Raw genomic sequence first — 21,500 nt, forward strand, 5'->3', positions numbered from 1 at the left:
CTCAGGTCTTTACAGAAGCAAGATTCTTTCTGAGTGGTCTCCGCAGATCTCATCCTCAAGCCAACACTGTGGAAGATGAAGCCACACCCTGATCTCCCATCCTGAAAATTCTTTGAGCGAATTGACCTCGGTAAGTACTCCTTGGTTTTGAGCCTTTTCTGAAACACTTTTACTCAATTTTGTGTATTTGAACCTGAGACTTCAACAAACTCCTGTGCGTGTCTGGCCCCAGTTTTTCTAAACAGTATCAACTAAAACCTGTTGGGCACCCAGCTTCTCCACCTACAGCCTATGTGGCCTTGGAAAGTCTTATAACCTGCTCCGCTTCTGCATCTGCAAAATGACATAGTAAAACTAAACTTCATGGGGTAGTTTGATCAGAAGAGATAATATAAACGCATTTAATGATCTATAAAACAATAGAGTAGTTGTTTTTACCATTATTCCTCTTCCCCCCAACTCCTTTCCATAGCTTACTCCTCTGTGGTTAATATGTATAGGCCTCCCTGATAAGGATGTCACACATCGTACCAGTTAAGCATTTGCTTTTAGCAACAAAATCCACATATTTATAACTTGCATTTTTATGACACTTGCTCCTAGCCATGTAGATAGTGAATCTACATAGTCACATGTTTTGAAGAGCAGAGAAGGGGTTACCCTACAATTGGACCTTCCCCAAATTTAGAGAGAAAAAAAAATTACAGATGGTTCAGGATTTTTACTGCATGATGCCTGCAGATAGAAATAAAATGAATCATTCAATACCATATTTCCTCTAAGAACAATCTTTTATGATTTGTGGTTGAAAAATGTATATGGCATCAAATCAGAGAAAGAACAAACAAATTTGTATAATCTTTAAAACAGAAATATACTTCAAGCCATAGAAAATAAACATAAATGTGTTGCACATATTGATACATACTATTTTTGTCAGTCTTAACATAAGACTTTTTTTTACTGATGACTTGGATAGTTTATGAAAACACAGATCATGGAAGTTTGAATTGCTGTCCTCTTCTTCCCTTGGTAAATTAAAGTTAGTGGAAATAATCAAAGTCTTTCCATCTACCTTGGAAGACCTGGTGATGCTGAGACCATCATTCACAGTCATTACAAGAGCTAAGCATTAGATCTTAACTGAGTTCCCTATTGCCTCTATCCTGCAGCACTGGGTGTGAAAACAAACCACCAAAGGACAGCTATAGAGAAATGAGAGGCATAAAGGACAATTAACAGTCCTTTGGCTTTGAGCATTGGAAGGTATTAATGAGTTGACTGTTGATGAAGCACAGAGCTTTTTGAGGAGGAGGCCATGGAGACACACTCCTCCCCTCTCTTCATATTGCTCCCCTGAGTTACTGCCCAGCGTCAACAGCAAGAAACTCTACTTCAGGGATTGTGGAATGAGTGAGTCAATTCACAACGAAGTGAATCATAGGTGTTAATTACCCAGTTACACACATTACTATCTGTCTATAATTCCTATTAACCTACTTTTCACTTTTTTTTAATTTAATTTTTTCTATTGTTTTGGTTTTTCTATTTTTTATTATTTTTTCCTTTTTTCTCCTTTTATCTACCTTTCAATTTTATAAAATATGATTTCTTCACCTTTCTATGTATTCTTTGGCAAGTATGTATGAAGTAAGACATTTCAAAATTATTTTAGTTGGGAATGTTACAAATACAGACATTTTCATGTATGAACATTGAATCAAAAATCCATTTTCCTCCAGCTGCAGGCATGTTTTTGGAAGTTATTTCATTTGCACGTGATCAGACTTCGTACTGTCTCCATATTATCACTGTAATCAGCACTGGCAATTTACTGATTCCTATTCTTGAAGGCCGATTATTGTTTAATAGTCCAATGAGATTCAGCTCTTTAGGAGGCCTTTAGTTGTGTCACAAACTCAACTTAAAGTGACAGACTTTGCAAGCGAAGTCTGTCTCTTAATCCACCCAGTCTGGTATAGTTCCCTAAGGGTCCATTTCAGCATTGCTGTCCCTGTGATGGTGCGACATTTTCCTTTTCTATTACAGGTTCAGGATTGCAAAATTAACACTTCAGAGACTATGCATTTCAACCCTAAAATTTAGATACTGCCAAAGGTGAGTAGTGGTGCCTGGCATGGGAATCCATATAGGTATGAATTAGTAAAAGAAAAAAACAGCATACTTTTCAATTTATAGTATTTTGTCTAAACAATACTTTTATTTCCATAATCAAGAGGACAGTGTTAAATTATCTGCTACTAATTGTAAAAAGTGACATAACTCAGAACAAAGAAGAAATTCAAACATCTCACAAAGACGCATCTATGATGGGTCAGGATCTCCCCTTATCTATGAACTAAATGTCTCCGTTTGGTTGAGATAACTCAAACAACTCCCTAAAATGGCTCATCTCCTCTCAGCTAAGCCAGCCAAACTCTCAGCCTGCTGCTCTCATCATGACCCAAACCTTGGATGAAGGTTTCTGAAGGACCAGAGCTATGATTTCCTGTCCCTGATCTTATTCACCTTCTACAGCCGAGGCTGTTCAAGCTCAGCCTACTCCCATTCTAAAAATGAATCTAGATTCTTTGCAGCAGAAGTACCGAGGCAGCCCTAGCACCATGCTTGATCACTCCAGTTTTGTGTCCAGCCCAAATGTTGTGGCCTCCCAGTTTAATGGCCACCACTGTCCCCTCCCCCCATACACATACACACACAACGTGGCCTGTAGTCTGTCCCACTGGCCCAACTCTGGTCCTGAACTCTTGCTCACTGACTCATTAGCACATGCTGCCTGGAACTCGGTAAGGATAGAGTACATTAGTTATAAGCTGTTCGTGACAGCAAATCTACATGAGGCACATGACCCAAATGAGAACTTGAGAGACGTGAGAGAAACAGAAAACTGAATTTTATACTCACATAGACTTTCTGTGTGATCTTAATGCCATTTTAGCATTGCATTGTTCTGACCACATTCAAAAAGTTTGTCACTAATATTCCATAGGTCGTACTTTCTTTTCCCCCAAGAAAGTCCCTATGATACCTTCAGCAAGTCTACATCATTGTCAGGACTGTCACTGACATGTGCCTACTGGCCGAGTGCTCCTAATTCTACCAAGGCTATACCTGCACTGGCTTTTGTAATTGCTGTTCCTTCTGCCTGTAATAGTCTCCCTGCGAAAGGTTGAGTGGCTTACTCCTCATCTAAGTCTCAACTCAAATATTCTGCTCTCAGAGAGGTTGCCTTTGACGGCCCTATCTAGCTAACATTGCCCCCGCAGCAACATTCACTGTTATAACATCCTTTAGTTTCTTCATAGCACCAAATACTACTGAAATTGTCCTATTTGCTTGTTAAGTTTCTATCTCCCCAACTCGAATATTTATCTCTTCGAGAGCAGAGATCTTATTTGTCTTAGTTACCGCTCTCTTCTCAATTCCTAAAATAGTGTTGGGCACTGAATTAGCATTTATTCAGTTAATTATTTCTTGTAAATTCATGTTATATCTGGTAGAACTACGTCCACTTCATTACTTTTTCTCACCATCTCTGGCCTTACACAGATACGTGAATTAATAAAAATAATTTTTTTGATTCTTAATATTTGTTAATAGAAAACTTAGAAAATATAGAACAGTATAAGGAAGAAAGCAAGAAAGTGACCACATGCCCACAACTCAGAGAATGGCATGATTAATATGTGGTTCCTTCTAGTATTTTATTCTAAGTTTATATGTGCATAACTAAGGGTTCTGCACCCAGTCCCACCATGTGTGTGTCAGGTAGGGTTTCCTACACCAGCAAGCAATGTTTGAACATCAGCTAGGTATACTACCATTCAACTCAATTCTGACGTAGGAACATTTGGGATAATGCAAGAGAACTCCCTTAGAAGGTTGAAGGTAGCTCCAAGGACCACAGCATACAAGGCAGTGAGGGTGAGTGGCTACCATGGATGAGAATTGGGGCCTAATCAAAGGATATTTCTACCCTAGTGTAGAGACCCTTGCAATGTCTGCCTGGAAGGAATCCAGAATTGCCACAGACTGATGCTATCTGTATCCCATTCTTCTTTCTGAATGAGAGCGTTTATGGTGATCTTGTTCCTACTCTACCATTATATATTAGGTATGGAGCGGGGTGAGGCACAGATATTTTATTTAGTTCATATGTCTCCGTATCGAGAGAAGATACTTCCAGGCTCAACTATTGTGAGATCGTGGACTTGGAACTTGATACCGTGATAGGGTAGAACTTTGGGGAGGTAGGATAGGACTTCTGAGATTATTTCTCTGGAAGAGAGTATGCATATACCATGTGGGAGGAAAGGTAAACTTAATGTCTAATAATCAGAAGGGCTGAGGGAGGCAGTCACTAGTCTTATATGCTCATGCTTCACCCTTTGGGGCACTCTCACCCCCTAATGGTTGGGTGGGGCATGCGACTAGTTTTAGCAACTGAGTTGTAAACATCGTTATGTAAATTACTTCTAGGCCAGAACATTTAAACAATCAATTGCCATTGTGAGTTCCTCTAATGTACTCTTTCCAAAAGAGTGGCAACCCTCAGCCTGGGTTTATGAGTAACAACGAGAAGCAAATTCCCCTGCAATCTGTGATTGACCAGTAACATCAATAAGAAATAAATCTTTTGTTTTAAGTCACTATGATTTGGAGGAGTCATATGTAAATGCAGACTAATCAGCCAATCATGAATAAAATACCTATTGTCTGCCTCTTGCATTAGAAATTAGGCTTAGTTAGGACCAAAATCTTGTCTATTTCGCTGTAAGTTATGTGTCAGATATTTATCACAGCATAGTAGGTGCTAAATCAATATTTCGTGAATTAATGAAGGGGTGACTTCTCTTAGCATAGTTAAAATTTTGTTCTAGTAACAGCTTCCTTCTGACTATAATTTCCATATCAGTCAAGATCAGCTCAGTGTTGCTGCAGTAATAAACACCAAAACCTCAGTGTCCTGAAACAGCAAAAGTTTATTCTTTTATTATAGATCTATTATGGGATGGCAAGGGAACTCCGCTCACTCCAGTCCCTCAGGAACCCAAGCTGACTGGAGCCACTGCCACTGTCTTGAAAGTTGCTGGTTGCCATAGCAGAGGGATTAAAGAGCTCCGAAGGGTCTTGCATTGGTAAGCCTAGAAGTGACTCATATTACTTCTGCTCATAACTAATAGGCCAAAATTAGCAACATGACACACTTGAACCACAAGGAAGCCAGGAAGATCAGGCGGACAAAAGGAAATATTTGTTGAACATCATGAATGTCTAACAAAATAGGTAAACAAAAAAGTAATGAAAATATCTGTGATAAATTAGGAGAAAGGAGGAATAAAACTGGGCTATATGGTGGAAGCAGTTGAGAAACCTACTTAAAGTAGGTGGTCTAGGAGGCCTCTCTGAAGAGGTGACATTTGCATTAAGACCTCAAAGGTCAGAAGGAGTGACAAGAATTAAAAGAACATTCCAGACATTAAACAAGTATAATGACCCTAGGGATGGAATGAGCTTGTTTTTTCCTGAAACTGGCAGAAGATGAGATCTGTGGAGACTCTAGAAGCAATGGAAGTGGGAGGAGCACATCAGGAGATAGAGATGTGAGGGTCAGATCACAGAGTAGCCTGAAGGCCCTAACAAATAATCAGGATTTTCTCTCAAATGCAATAGGAACCCAATAGGAAAGGTCTTAGGACAAGGAGTGCACGTTTGATTTGTGTTTTAAAAAGGTGACTCTGGCTATGTGGGAAATTACCGGGAAAAGGGTAAAAGTGAAAATGGGGAGACGGGCTAGGGGGCTTTGTAACAATACAAACAGATGTTAGGGCTGGGAAGAGGTGGAGGTAGGTTGCAGGGGGGAGGGTAACTCAGTAGTGAAGATGGTAAGCAGTGAACAATGTAAGAGATATTCTGAAGGACTTACTGATGGATTGAATAAGAGGGAAAGGTAAGAGTTGTTTATGATACACATTGTCAAAGATAAAGCAAGACACTAAAGTGGTAAGGAAAGATTTTTATCAGTAAATAAGTACTACCATAGGGAAGAGAGTCCACTGTGAACAGAACTCTGCTTGGACAGAAGTGACTGGGTGTTTTAAAGGATAATGAGGGAATGGATGAGTGAGGTCTTAGGGAAGTAAAAAATTGGGGGTGGGGGGAAGCTTAGTGTAAATACAATTAGGCCTGCTGTGTCTGCTACTTGGCAATTATGGAAGTTAAATTCTAACCTCCTACAGAGACTGGGAGACAGGGACCTATCCTTAGGTATTGGCTGGAACAAATGGTGAAAAAAGAAATTTTAAACAGCTTTAAGTTTTATCGAGCAGAAACTTTAAGAATGACTAGGGCCATATTAGGGATGTGGTCTTGAGCTATTAGAAACCATGTCTGTGTTTGTTCAAGTCTTTACAGATGAAGGTTGAGGCCTAGTCAGGAAGAGGACTCAGGAACCTGGCTAGAGTTCGGTCAAGGAGAGAACTGTCACCAATTTTCTGGTTTTAGTGATGGGGTATCATTCATAGAGATAGGGAAGTCTAGGGGACAATTAGGTTTAAAAATCTAGAGGAGACTAAATCCTATTTTGAACATGTTAAGTTTGAGACATTCAAATGGATAAGAAATTAAATATAGGAATGGGTCACATAGAAGTCTGGGCTAGAGCGATAAATCAAGAATTGTCAGCATGAGCTAATTCAAAGATCACACACATGGGAGTTAAAGTGATGGAGACTCTAGGACTTACCTAACAAATCCCTCTTTGAGATTTGGTTCTAGAAGTATGTCATCATTAGGTGTACGGGCGTATTTCTAATGGTCACAAAGTAAAATGAACAAAATAACAATCATTTTGCTGTTAAGTATTTGAAAATTTTTCTTTCGATTTGAAATCTATCTCTATTTGCTATTTCTAAATGATAGCTCCTCCCCAAATTACATTTATTGAACACCATTGTTATTACATTTTATACGTGTGGAAAACTGAACAGAGAAGAATTAAGTAACTTGCCTGAGGTGACACAAAGTTGTTAAGCGTTGGGTCCTGTTTTGAAAACTAAGCAATCTGGTTCCAGAGTCTGTGTTCTAAACCCTTATACTATATGGCAACAAGCCTATAGTAAAGTAGTTTGGTTTATTAATTTAATGGACTTTAAATGTATCATAGTTCCAATAAGCATTTTTATTGGATCTTACTATGCTCAGGTGTGCACATCTGGATCATTAAGGTTGAGGCACAGTTTGCCTGGTGGCTATGCCTCTAGGTATTACAGCCAAATTCTAGGAAGAGTAGACTGGCTTCACTAGAAAGATCCTGAAGTTTCACACTCTTTAAAGCAAATGAACACAAAATTTCAAAATGCAATTGTACAGAACAGTCAGGTTTGCTCTGCTCTGTAGCATCACACTGAAGTCCTAGTACTGGGTATCATTTGCTGTCAGAGAAATGAAGTTTTCCGTCCACAGAACATTATACATCATATTGGCACACTAGATTCACACAGTTGTCACAATACTAAAGAGTTCTTTGAACGCAGGAATTATTTCATCTCCCTTAACTATATCCTAGTAGAGTTAAAAGGGATGCTTGATATACGAGGAAGAAAGGCAAAGAGAGGGAAGAAGGAGAAAGGGGGCGAGAGGGAAAGAAAAGAAGGGAATTCAAACAGTAACACTGGACTCTTTGAGGTGAGAATGATGCTCTCCAAGTTTGTTTTTAAGTTTTTTCCTATTTATGGCGTGCAGAAACATTCTGATCCCATCTAACACACTCTAACTCTCCCTTCACTCACTTTCTGCCCTCCGGGTCCCTTCTCACTGGCCTCCCAGTCCCGCCCACTGCTCCCCCACCCGTCAGCCCGCCTGTCAAGCCACTGCGCACTGCGCCTGCGCACACAGGCTGCTCCTCCCGCGGGCCCTCGGGGCGGGGTCCCGAGAGCAGAGGGGAAGAGGAAGTTGGGGGAGGGTCCTAGCTGGGAGTGAACCGGAAGTGTAAACCCTCCTACTTCTTCTCGACCAGGCGGAACCTGTTCGGCTGGGCCCGGTGGCCGCAAGAGAACTTTCTCCCGCCCCAACGGTCTCAGTGGCCAACTGCCCCGCCCGCCTGGCAGCCTCCCCCGCCTTCTCCTCTCCGGCTCCGTGCGGCGGCCCTGTCTCCTCCTTGCCCGGCGATATCCGCTTGCTGCTGCCACCGCCACCTCGTCTTCTGCCCGGCCAGCCGGCCTGCCCCGCTGCAGTGATGTGCGACAAGGAGTTCATGTGGGCCCTGAAAAACGGAGACTTGGATGAGGTGAAAGACTATGTGGCCAAGGTAAGCGGCGACGAGTCGAGTGGAGTAGGCGAGAGCGCAGAGGTGGGATGGAGATGAGGCTGAGGAAGCTGATGAGCTGGGCTGGCGAGGGGGTGGGGCGGTGGGGGAGAGGCGTCTTGAATGGAGGTGGCACCAAGGGGAGAGGAGAGTCAGGGATCATCTGAACTGAGAGAAGGGTCCGGATACCTTGGTCGCGTCGTGTCAGGTCACTGCTGTGTTGGTACAGCCAGGCTCTTGCTTCTTGACCCATTGGGGGAGGGAAGGGGAAGGGAGGTACCGGCTCTTTTGAGTCACTTCTGAGCACTGATCCTTTGAGTTAGGCCCTCTTCTACGCCAGAGTTACTTAAATCTTTTGGGATGAAATGATTCTCCATTTTGAACCTGCCCATTAGTGAATGAGGTGACCTGAGTGATTAGAATCAGAGGAACTTTTTTTTTATTAACTGTGGGCCGTTAATGAATTTAATGTTCGTGGACCGTGAAAAAGAGTACCCAAAATAGTAATAGTTTAAAAGAAACTTAGTATCACTTCACTGCGGGATTCTTAACTTTGGGTGTGGCCTTTTTCCTCTCCCGCACTACAGCAAAAACATAACTTGCTTCAAAGTGGTAAGCTTGTCAGTTAGCATCTGGGAGTGTTTAAGTTATCTGAGTAGTTTTCAAACAAATGGTAAGTTACTTCATCTTTCTCCTTGATTCCATCTGAAATGCTTACACTTGTAATCAGTAGTAATGCAGTTTAGTCAGTATATTTGAGGATGAAATCATGAAGACAGCTGATCTCAAAACTAAACTCAGAATGTAAAACCGAATCCACATGTTTGTGGATTGGTAAAATTCCATGCTGGCCTGCTTTTGGATCCTGAAACTGCCTTTTGTAATTATGAGAGAACTTACATGTTATTTTGATATGATAAACCTAAAAAGGAATCTTCTAAAACAGAAGTATAACTTTATGACATAACCATGGAGTGCATATTGCTCACCAAAAAGTGTGAGAACCCAATCTAGATTTTAGGTCTTCAAAGTGTATGAACACCAGTATGGTGCTGTGTTTATGTTTCAGAGATCTGTGTTAGGAAGCAAAGAAGCAGAAGCAGAGTTTCTTAAAACTTGTAGGATTGTGCAAGGCAAACTAATAGTTTTTACTCTGTTTAATTCCATTACATGCAGACTTTTTGCATGCAAATTATTTGCTTAGTTGTTATTTGCAGTGGATTTTTAGGGCACTGTTCACTGCCTTCTCTGCTAGTTAACAGTCTGAAACCTGACTTACTAGATGTTTCGATGTAAGATTAAAGGGAAGAAATGACTTGCAACACTTCAATCCGTGGTACACATCCCAGTGATTGGACACAGTATGATTGGACACAGTAGTACTGGAAGTTAGTGGGCTTTTGTTTTTCTGTGATTGTGGAAACTCGAAATACGAAAAGTTGACAAATACTGAGCTTACAAAAATAACGCAATTTATGTAGTGTCTTGCCAGTACATTATTTTCTATCATCCTTTCCAGTCTTATGCAATACTTTCATTAGTCCCATAGGTACTTAAAAAAAAAATCCAAAATTACAGAGATAACAAAGGATGAAGCCAGAACTAAACTGCTGACTCTGAAACAGACTCTGACTTCTCAATGGAGTCTCTCACAATCTAACATGTAATCGTGAAAGTATACCAACATTTCTAGTAAGACATTCCCAGGTCCACATCCAGACAGAGAAATTATATGTAAAGAGTTCTCAATCATACAAAACATTCATGTAGAAATATGTGCCAAAAACAATGAATTAATTTGTTTTCACTTAGTTTTTAAGTTAGGACATTATGTTCGGTTTGATTTTGTTTTTTTATGTCACTACCGTAGTGCCTACTCTCATTAACAAAAAAAGATGTGAACGAAAACAAGGATAGACATTCAAAGAGACATGTCTCTTCCAGGCCTCTATATCAAGTTAAAGGAAGTATTGAGAACTGGTTTATCCAAAAAGGTTTGACTGTAATGTAATCCTATGAACAGATCATTGAGCTCTTTCCTTTCTTCATTTTTATTGAGTAACTTGAGCCTCTTAAAATGTCTTTTTTTAATGAAAATTAACAACAAGAAAAACAAAAGAAAAACTAGCATTCCAGTTTTTATTACTGAGCTCTCTTATTATGTCTATTCACATCTCAAGTCCTTAGAACAGTTTCTTCTGCTCAGCAGCCATCTTCCCTGCCTGTTCATTGACTCACCTTTTTCATCCAGCAATTTTTGAACTATTTCTTTGAGTTCATATAATGTGCATTTATCTAAGTAAGTGTGCACAAAGAAAGTGCATGAAGACACATTTGGACTTGTTTAGTTTTTCTTCTAAGGAGTAAGAGTCTTTAAAATATTCTAGCCTGTACTCCTATGAAGATCACTCACATTGTTAACATAAAAGAATGGACCCGTAGGTGAAGCATTTTGGTATTCTTTTTTTAAATTAATATTAAAAAATAATTGTACTTTTCTACCTGCTTCTGACTTCTGCACAGAAATCTGAAGTATGGATAGGCATCAATTATCTGTTTGGGATAAGTTTTTAAACTCTTAAAAATCAGTTCAAAGTTCCCAAACCATTGAAAATTGTATGGTTCTAAATGGAAAAAGCAGCATATAAAGAAAAATTTAGATTACTTCGTATTAAATGTTCACCTGTAACGTTAAAACAATATCTGAAATAGTTTGGCTTCTTGACTGACCTAAAGGCTATATTTAGTTAGTTTTAAAATTTTTATTGGGCACCTTTCAGGTCCCAAGCACTTTGCTAGATCTGGTACGATCGTGAAGAAGTTAGACAATGCTTGAGAAACTTAAGCATCTACATTCAGCAGACCTACGTGAAAAAGCTTTCATACTTTTAAAGTAGTATGCAAATTATAAGTAACACCTCGCAAAATTCAGTTTGTCCAATTGGAAAAGTGAAAGACAGTCAATAAGATATTCATGAGCAATGATAGTAGATATTCATAGCTTAATTTTCAAGCTGTATGCTTCCTCTGGATGACATTATTTTTGCCTTTGTCTCTTGTTTTTGCCTTGATGTTAATTTCTCCCACTGGAGTTAATTCAGCCCTCATCTGAGCTCCAGACTGCCTAATGGTTAGCTCTGTTCAGATAAATTCCAAACTGTACTCATATTTTCTTCTCTAAAACTATTTCTATTCCTGTTGCCTCCAATGCAACCCAACCATTTGCCCAAACTAGAAATTGGGGAATTTTCTACCTTCTTAGTCTCTCTCATTTACTTACTCTTCATTCTCATTGCTACTATAGATTAGTTATTGCTTCTCTCCCACCTGGACTATGTTTTCCTCGACTATAGTTTTCCCCTCCATCCTTGTCACCGTGCACATCTTAGCTGGAGGGATCACACTGTAATATGAATCCGAGCATGTTAATCTTTTCAACTAACCTCCCTCACTCCTCTTAGAATACTTTTGTGATTCTCCTTTATTTATTTTAAAAAATGGTCAACTCCTCCTTGATTTGGCATACTTGGCCATTATGATCTGGCCTGTGCCTGTCTTTCTAAACTCACCTCTCTGCCTGCGCACTCTGCTCCAGACCCTGCCATGCTGTTTCTTTCTTGTACAACTTTCCATGTGCTCTGTCATCCTCCTTGTCCAAGTCTGCTCACCTCCATCCCTAACTACCAACCTGGTGAGCTCCTATTTATCCTCTTAGCTTAAATATCTCCTCTTCCGGAAAAACATTTTGATTTCAGATGGAGTGCTGCTGCTTTTACGGTTTCACTTGTCAAATTTCTGTTTCGTTTATATTTATCAAATTATCTGTTTTTAATTAGGATCTGAGCCTCTAGAGGGTAGATGCTATATATATTTTCCATCTTGTATCCTCAGTATAGTGCCAACGAATTTCACACATTGAAAGCATACGTTCCAAATAAATTCTTTTTATTAGCTACAGTTACAATATAGTTCATTAGTTATATAAAGACATTTAGCATTGAGAGGATGGTTTCTATTGCCAGGTACTATAAAGCACTCTGTAACATTTTTACCTAAGTTTTCACTTGCTTTTTACCACGGCATTTCAATATAGATAATGGTATTCCCATTTCAAGGATGAGGAAACTGAAGCTTGGAGAAGTTAAGTAACTTAACAAGGTCACAAAGTAAGTAGCACAACTGGGATTCAAACCCAGAGCGCTCTGAATCTGCAGCCCACATATTTTTCACCGTATCAGTCAGCCTTGAAATGGTTATCTGGTTTCTTAGCTCACAGTAAGCTAGAATCAGCACGTGGAGAAAATGAGAAAAGAGCTGGTAAGAGACAGGGACAAGTTATCTCTGATTATGAATAAAGAATAGAAAAAATGGCTACAATTTTTAAAAATAATGTAACAATTTGAAAATAGCATAGAGACAACAGCTCTATAAACTAAATCTCATCAGAGGCTATCTTGATTCAAAGTGTGTCCATAAAGAGACTATTCGATAGCTTATGGAAACTTCTTTGTATTTATAGTCCCACATAATCTTATGTTGTAATTAATGTTTGTAATTATGATCCTGTGTAGCACAGAAAAAGTCAAATTGTGTCCGTTTGCCTTAGGAAGAAACAAAAGTATTGTGATTTCTGTTCAGAATGGTTTAAATTAAATAGCACTTTTTTTCCATACAGTATGCTCTCAAAATTTTATGTGTTTGAGCTCTGTGATGCTGTGTACAGGTATAACATCACTTATCGCATCAACCCATAAGCATAAGCTAATTTTAGAGATTTTAGAGATGAAGAGACCAAAGCAAAGGTTAAATAACTTGCCGAGGTCATGAGGCCCTTGAATAGTGAGTAGTGAGGCTGAGATTTTAACCCGGTCTGTGACTTCAAAGCCCCTGCTATTACACTTCATACCATTCATCCTTATTACTCAATAATGCTACATAACTCAGGGGATACTATATTATTGAGTATATAAGTGTGAAAAATAATGACATCTGGATGGAATTTATCCATCGAGACTACTTAGAGGTGAGCTTTGCAGTCGATTTTGAGGGTCCAGCTCTCTTAGAGATGAGGGTTTCTGAGTCGAATTGAGAAGTAGTCCCATATAATTTCCAGTAGGTCTGATATACATACTCTTTTACTTGTGCTTCTGTTTCACTTGCTGTGAAATACTATACATCAGGTGTCTAACTTCCCCTTTCTCTGTGGTTTCCTTTCCCTCTCCAGCCCTCATTCTGATTACGTCTGCCTTTGACACTCTGGTAGGTTTGAGAAGCCACGGTGGTACACCCAGTGAGAGGATAGGATCTCTTGAACCCGAGAAAAGTTATCAACTCTAATCTTTTAGAAATTGTAAGACTTAATTGGGATTCCTTTTCACTTCCGAATAAAAAAGATTCATTTAAAAGAGGTTCTGATTCAGTCTCTCTTGCAATTATTTTATGTGGTTTTCTCTTTTTTTCTTTTTTAAAATTACTAGTTTCTTATCATAAAAACTTTTCACTGTGTTATGCCTTTCTACAGCAGGGCTGATGACCCAGTCAGCTTGTATATCAGCTTGTATAAGATATATGTGCCCTCAATAGATACAGAAAGTTTAATATGGATACTTTTCTTTCCATTAGTCTTTTATTTCTTCGAATAGAATATAAAGGAAGATGTGCATGCTATATGTAGTGTTTCGCTTTGAGATTTTTAAACTATCTTTACACTAGTGCAGACGAGTGTAATAAAACCGATTTCAATTATACAATAATATATGCTTATTTTTTAGAAGATAAAGCTGCATTAAATAAAATAAAGTAAAACAAAGTATCCCATTGGCTATTCCCCCTACCCAGGTGGTAGATATCTTTCTTTAAAATATAAAACTTATTACGTATTTTTAAGCAGAAGTATAAAAAAGATAAAAATTGGCCCATGATTCTACCATCTAGATAACTTCTATTAACTTTAAAAAGTGATATTAAATTATTTCAGGTACAAGTTCGAAAAGGCAACCGATGTGACTCCCTTCTCCCATTCTTGTGAACAAAGCAACCATTTTTAACAGATTCACATAATTAATTTCAGGAAAACATTGCAAATTCACTTACTCATCCATTTTCCCACTTAAAAAAAATTCCGTGCACTCTTCTGCACTTTGCTTTTTTAAATTCCTTGATAATTCATCTTAGGTTCCACATTGAAATTTATTCATATGCCCCGCCTCTTTTTAAAATGGTACATGATATTCCATTTTGAGGGTATACCATAATTTAACTAATGCTCTACGGTAAACAATTTTTTATTTTTGTAATTAATGCTGTAGTGATTACCTTTATATATATTCCTCGACAGCTTTGAGACTGTATTACCTTCCTGTTGAGTTTTATCAGCTGAGGTTCATATCGGCAGTGGGTGAGAATGATCATTCCCTTGCAACGTCTGAAGCACTGGGCATCATCAGAATTGTTAATTTTTGCTATTTTATAGGTGGAAAATAATGTGTTGTTTCTATTTGCATTTCTTGAATAAGGAGATTATCTTATTAAAACTTTATTAGCATTTGTATTCTTTTCCCCAGATTGCTTTTTTTTATGATTTGTTCATTATTCTCTTAGGCAGTTGGTTGTTTCTTATTGATTTGTATGGATTCTGTACAAATTAAGGGAATTTTTGTCATATATTTTGCAAATATTTTTCCCAGTTTATCACTTGTCTTCATCTATTTTGTTGTTTTTGTTCTACAACAACTTTACCCTCAATGTGGTTAAATATGTCACTTTTTCCCCCTTTCGTGAGATGGGTTTTTGTGTCCCATTTACAGAGACCTATTTCTTCTAAGATTATAAATAAATTTTGCTCTTCTAGAATTTCTTGGGGTTTTTTTGTTTTTTGCATTTTAAGCATTTAATCCTTCTGTTATTTATTTCAAAGTAAGGCATGAGATAGGAATATAGTTTGTGTATTTGTTTTTTTAACAGTTTCCACACCATTTATTAAATAATTCCTCTTTACCTACTAATCTGAATTTTATCTTTATCATAAATAGAATTCCAATATGTATTTGGGTTTCTTACTCTTTTTCTGTCCATACTAAATTGTTTTAATGATCATAGCTTCATAATATGTTTTAGTTTGGAATAGAGCCACTTTCCCTCTGATACTCCCTTTAGTCTTTCCTTTAAAGTTTTTTCCTTTTTCTGTTGTCTCAGAAAAAAAATATGAGGATTCTTTGGACCTACCTCACATTTAACCCATATGTCTTCATAAGCATTTAACTTCTTTTCTGGAATGCTGGCATCATGCGATCTGAAGAACATAATGCATTAGGTTTTAATTGTTTTTGAAATATCTTAGGCTAGGAGGATATGGTGCAGTATGGGACTATTCTATATCAAAGTATTTGAAACAACGTGATGTGCTTAGGTAATCAAATCATAGCAGAATTGATCATTAAGAGTTGTTTTATAGTATTACATTAAAGACCACCTTGTAATGAGAAATATTGCTGAAAGTAATTTTTTGTGACTATCTTTACTACAGTTGACCCATGAACAGTGTGAGGTTTATGGTCATCGACCTCCATGCAGTCAAAAATCCATGTATAACTTTCCATTCGCCCAAATTTAACTACTGTCATCCTTTGGTATCTGCAAGATTTGGTTCTAAGACTGCCTTCCTCCGCAGATACCAAAATCTATGGATGCTCAAATCCATTATATAAAGTGGCATACATCAATGTATACAGTTAGCCCTCCACATCAGCAGATTCCCAGCTTTGGATCAAAAATACTGTTTCTGATCCACAGTTGGTTTAATTCCCACATGTGAAACCCAGGGTGATGGAGGGTTGACCATATATTGAAAAAATTTGCATAAGAGTGGACCTGCATAGTTCAAGGGTCAACTGTATGTAGATAGTTCTGATGCTTAGAAACTTGATTTTTTTTAAGTCAGCATAACATTACAAGGGTGGAGAGAAACTGATTCCTAAAATCAGTGAGAGAAGAAATCAAAACATAAGCTGACCCCCAAAACTGAATGGGCAAAATGTCATGTTACCTTAAAGTTCCAGAGGCCCATACAGTAATATGTATAAATGCAACCTCAGGCTTCAAGAAAAGTTTGTATTTGGTCTACATTTCTCTCATTTAAGTCAGAGGCATGTGTGATATATTTTGGAAAGATGTCTATTTGCTTATATAAAATAACGTTTTAATACTTGGGTCAAAACTTGGCCATTGGAAAATTAAATTCTCCCCCCCCCAAAAAAAAAAGTTCCAGATAATAAACTTTTTACCCATAATATAATTGAAGCTACAACACTGTCCTTTGGGAATTTGAAAGTACATTATTGGTGAAACCACAGCGTAGTGTTTAAATATTGGCTTTGGAATTAAACCCTGCAGTTCTGGCCCTCTTACTAACTGGATTACTCTAGGTGAGATAGTTAACAGCTCAGAGCTTGATTTTCCTCATTTGGGAAAAGTTAGGGTAATTATAATACCTACTTTATATGTATAAACTGTGTACCATTTTCCTTGGTAGCTTGTGGTGAATGCTAATGTTAGCCATTGTTACTGATAATAACCATAAATTTGTTTAGAGGCAAAACTGCTTAACGACCATCCAGCTCACTTATATTGTAGATGAAGAGAAATTAGATATTAAAGGCTTGACCAGGATCATACTGCTAATTAGGATTAGGACTTAAATTCAGTTTTTCCACCACACTATAGTGTTTTCTAATGAAATATTTTATGCTGGCTATTACCTCTGTTGGAATATTCTTTTTTGCCCCATCCACTTTGTAAATTTTTGCTTATATTTAAAGTTTCATTCTACATAGCATTCCCTGACTGTGCAGTTAATCCCTCATTTATGCCAACGTGGTATCTGATGTAGAACTTTCCTATTGTGTTTATGCTCTAGTGTAGAGTTGCTTGAGAGCTGTGGGCTCCTGGCTTGACTGGCAAGTCACTAGACTTGAATTTGAAAACCAGAGGCTTAATAAACTCAAATATGTGGACTAAGTCTTTTTTTTACTACTTAGATATATGAATAGTAACTCTCAAACTTGAGAACTGAGACTCCCCCTACCAAATATTTCTGCAGGTCTTGATTGAAAATACAGTGTTTGTAGTGGGGCATTTGTCTTTTGTAGGGGTGGGGTTTCCCAGCATTCCCTTCTTGTGTTTGAGGAGTTCCTGGTGTGAATCTTGGTGAAATCCTGGTTCCCACCACCACAAAAGCCAGAAAGGACAAATAAATTGCTTTTTCCTGCCCATACTTAGGAAATGGGCCCTTAACCCAAGCATGGCTAGTTGGATGCTTTTGTCTGGAGGTGATAGACACAGGCACAGTAAAAGATGTAGAGGCAGCAGTAAAACATTGTTTCTATAAACTGAAGTAGTAGTGTGCCCATTGTAACATCTCTTCTGTACCCAGGTGGTTCTTGTGACAGATTTTGATTTTATTTCTTTCACACCTCCTTGATTCCTGAGCTTTTACTCCGCTTGGTTCTTCAGCCTTCCCAGCAAATCTGAGAGCTACTTTTAACATCTTTTTAATGCATTACATTTCTGTTAATCAGTATGAATTGGCTTCTGTTCTTGCAATTGAGAACCCCATATTAATTTTTACCTGCCTGTCTCCCCTGTTGTGCTGTGAACTTTTTGAAGATAGAAATTATCTTTGTATTTCCAGTATTTATCACATTGTCTCTTAACTGCCATATAATTTAGTTAAATTTGGGTTTAATTGGTATTTCTAGGAATTAACTCTTTTGTTGTTTTTAAAGTTTTACCATATACCTTTTTGTTATAGATGTTCTTAGTAAAAATGATGTTCCTTCATTTTCTCTCTTGGAAATAGCTATAAGTTTTCAAACTCTATTGTTTTAAAGTCAGTGAACTTCATCCAACTTTTCCACACTGCTACAGTAGTTTTGGAATGCTGTTTTGACAATAGTTGTATAAATATTAATGCCGGCTTCCACTTGTAATGTCATTACCATCGTTTTAGAATTTCAGTTTAGAATTTTTTAAACCACACAGTCTCAGTAGAAGTAAAGGTAGTTTTTATGCCGTTCCCATGTGAAGAATAAGTCACCGGTGCTTTTTCATTGTTATTAATGAACAAATATCAAAACCTTTACTTAATGCCACATTACTTATAGTAATATAAAAAAGCATGCAGACCATCAAACCAATAAAATTAAAAGCTTTCTGGCTGCAAACTAAGTCTGTGGAAAATACCCTTATTATTTGTTCTTTTAAAGCCCTCTATAGAAGAGTATACTTTCACTTTAGATTCCAGTAGACCTGAGTCTGACTCTGAACCCTACCATTTATTAACCTGGTCAAGTTATTTAATTTAAACCTCGGCTTTCTCATCTGCAAATAGGAATTATAAAAGTACCCAATTCATATATTTTAATCTGATTTTCAGAAGAGATAGTAAATGTAAAATCCACAAAGCAGTGCCTACCACATTGGAACTATATTCACCGTTTGTGTTGTTTTTATGTAGGTCCTTTCCTAAGAAATGAGTAGTTGTGATTAGAGACTATGGCTTTGTAAACCATGTCTACTGTTGTGCAAAAGCAGTCATCGATGCTACATAAACAAATGAGCATGTCTATGTTCCAGTAAAAATTTACAGAAACAGGCTGCAGGCTGAATTTGGCCAGTGGGTGTTTGCTCACGTTGTTTACATAACATTGAAGTTGCAAAAACTGGGTCGTCTAATAAACTAGATTTAATTTCATTTCCCCGAGAGTTTTTGAGATCTAAAATAATTTAAATGTATGATGAAATATAAAACTTATTTTAGGGATCAGCATTTCCAAAAATATGATTCAGAAATGTTTATGGTTGAAAGATATTGAACTGTAAGGAAAAGCAAGGCATGGAAAGCCATATGTAGATGGGGGAAGAGAGAGATTGAATGAAATTCTCTAAAAGAGAAAGCATAGGATCTCTGCAGTAAACTTCAGCCTTACACGAGAGGCCTAGAATATACTGAAAATTAGGAATTATTACTTGTAATTATGCAAACAGAAACTAATTTAGATCCTTAAACTGAAAAGAATTTCTACAAAATCTTGTCAGCTGTCAAAGGTCTTTCACTAACAGTGTTCCAGAATTTTTCTCTCCCAAGCCCTAGTGCCAGTCCTATGACCTGGCTTGATTTCCAACTCCAGAAGTGAAAGAGAAGGCAGTTAACACAGTTTTCACTGGTTCATTCATAATTCATTCAGCAAATATCAATTGAGCACCTGCAGTGCCTGCCACTGTATTCAATAGCCATGGAAATACAATAATGAATAATTCTTCTGAGAATGAGTTTTCTTTGGTAGGTTCAGTTAAAAGGACATATATAGGAAAGATAAATAAGATGATTGTATGGGTTCTGAATAAAGTATTTCTCTATTTAATGCATGACATATGAATACAACTTAGAAAGCAGCTATACAAATGTGTCAAGAAAACATATAGCTATATAAAAAGAATAGACTATCTTAAGATCCAAGAAAAAGTCATATTTGATTGCAGTATAGAGGAGAATCAACACCAAATCAAACATCAAATTCAAAATGGAAGATAATGGGAACAGAATGCTTTCTCTTTGAGTACCTACTCCTTGCCAGGTATGGTCCTCATAATAAATTAATATACATATCGATATGCATATCATGTAATCCTCACAACTACCCTGGTAGGCTTTCTCTCTATTCTGTAGTTAGGGAAATGGAAATTAAGAAACTTGCCTGACATCCTACAGCTAATAAGTGAAAAGACAGGATTTGATCTGACACATTCCAAAAGAATATTTTTCCCATCATTTGCATTGATTTGTTTCAGAACTACCAGTAAAATACATAGATGAAAAAAATTTGAAGATTAAGTGTTAAGTAGATAAAAGACTTGAGACTGAACCAGCAAAAAATAGGGAAGGACATAGTTTTTCCAAACCAAGAAGATCCAAGATTGCAAATAGAGAGTCTCCACACTTCTATTCAAAACTGATAAACAAATGAGGAGCAAGACACATCCTTGTTAAAATGAGTATAAAGATTTTTCTTTTAGTCTGTAAACCTTTGGGCAAAATAATATAAATTTCAAGGAGTAAAATCAGTTTACCTTTAGATTATTTTCTCTGATAGACAGTACTGGAAAACAGTGAAACAGGCAGTTTTGTTAAGAATAGATGATGTGAAAAAATATATTCAAGTTATCATTCATGTGTGATGGCAACAGAAAAATGATCTTAAAACATGATCCCTCTTCCCACTCAAAAGATCGCTACAGAAATCCCATGTGAAACTTCAGATTGAACTTTTCTTTCCCTGTCTCTCTCCTTTGGTCCCCTCCTTTCCTTCTTTTCTCCCTCTTTCTTTCTGTCATGGATTTATTTACAGATATAGCCTTTAGGAATGTAAACCTTTGGATTAGGACATGAGATGTTTCCCAGGCTGCATAAAATTGTAGGAATAAATTCCAACTGTGGAGCCATGAATTAGTTTCTTGAAAATGAAGCTACTTTTTGATCATATTTATCCTTTGTCCAAAGTGAGATAGTACTATAATGTTTTGAATGGATTGTCAATTTTGGTAGTCTTTCTTCATATAAATACATGCATTTTGTTAAACTGAAATTTTAATTTTATACCACCAGTAAAATTTTTAAAAGATACTTTACTATTTTCAGTTAGAAGACGTCTAAGTGTGACTAAAGAAAAATAAAGTATGCATTTAATAAGTAAATCAGCTGTATAAAACTAAATCACTAACGTAGTCACTTTAGGGGGAAAAAACATGCATTAAAAGTTCTATGTAGATGTATAGATGGAGAATATACCATAAGATTTGGGGTCTTAACCATCACGACTTCCATTTAAAATCTTTTTTTGTTAGTAAGAAAGGTAGATGCTAAACACTTTTATTAGTTAAAAATACTTATAAGAGTTATATATTACTTTTGCACTTAAATTTTTTTCCAGCTCACATTTCTTTAATGTGATCCCGGTAAGTAAACTAATGAAAATGGACGTATAACTTGAATATATATTTTAGAACCATGAAAAGTCCTAGGTTAAGAATTCCAGAGACAGAAAGACACAGTTATTTGTATGACTATGTTAAAAACACAGGACTCGTTTATTTTGTAGTTTTCATTCTTAAACAAGGT

At 37.2% G+C, this 21,500-nt stretch overlaps 1 protein-coding gene across 1 annotated transcript in view; it reads left to right on the plus strand.

The window, feature by feature from the left end:
* Positions 1–7,922: 7,922 nt before the first annotated feature.
* Positions 7,923–21,500, plus strand: part of MTPN (myotrophin) — a 52,161-nt gene continuing 38,583 nt past the window's right edge. The window contains exon 1 of the mRNA XM_006910492.3: positions 7,923–8,329. Within this exon, the coding sequence (XP_006910554.1) occupies positions 8,258–8,329 (72 nt within the window). The 5' untranslated portion in view covers positions 7,923–8,257. The remainder of the gene's footprint in view (positions 8,330–21,500) is intronic.

Source organism: Pteropus alecto, unplaced genomic scaffold (assembly GCF_000325575.1).
Source record: "Pteropus alecto unplaced genomic scaffold, ASM32557v1 scaffold22, whole genome shotgun sequence".
In the NCBI taxonomy this organism is placed as follows: domain Eukaryota; kingdom Metazoa; phylum Chordata; class Mammalia; order Chiroptera; family Pteropodidae; genus Pteropus; species Pteropus alecto.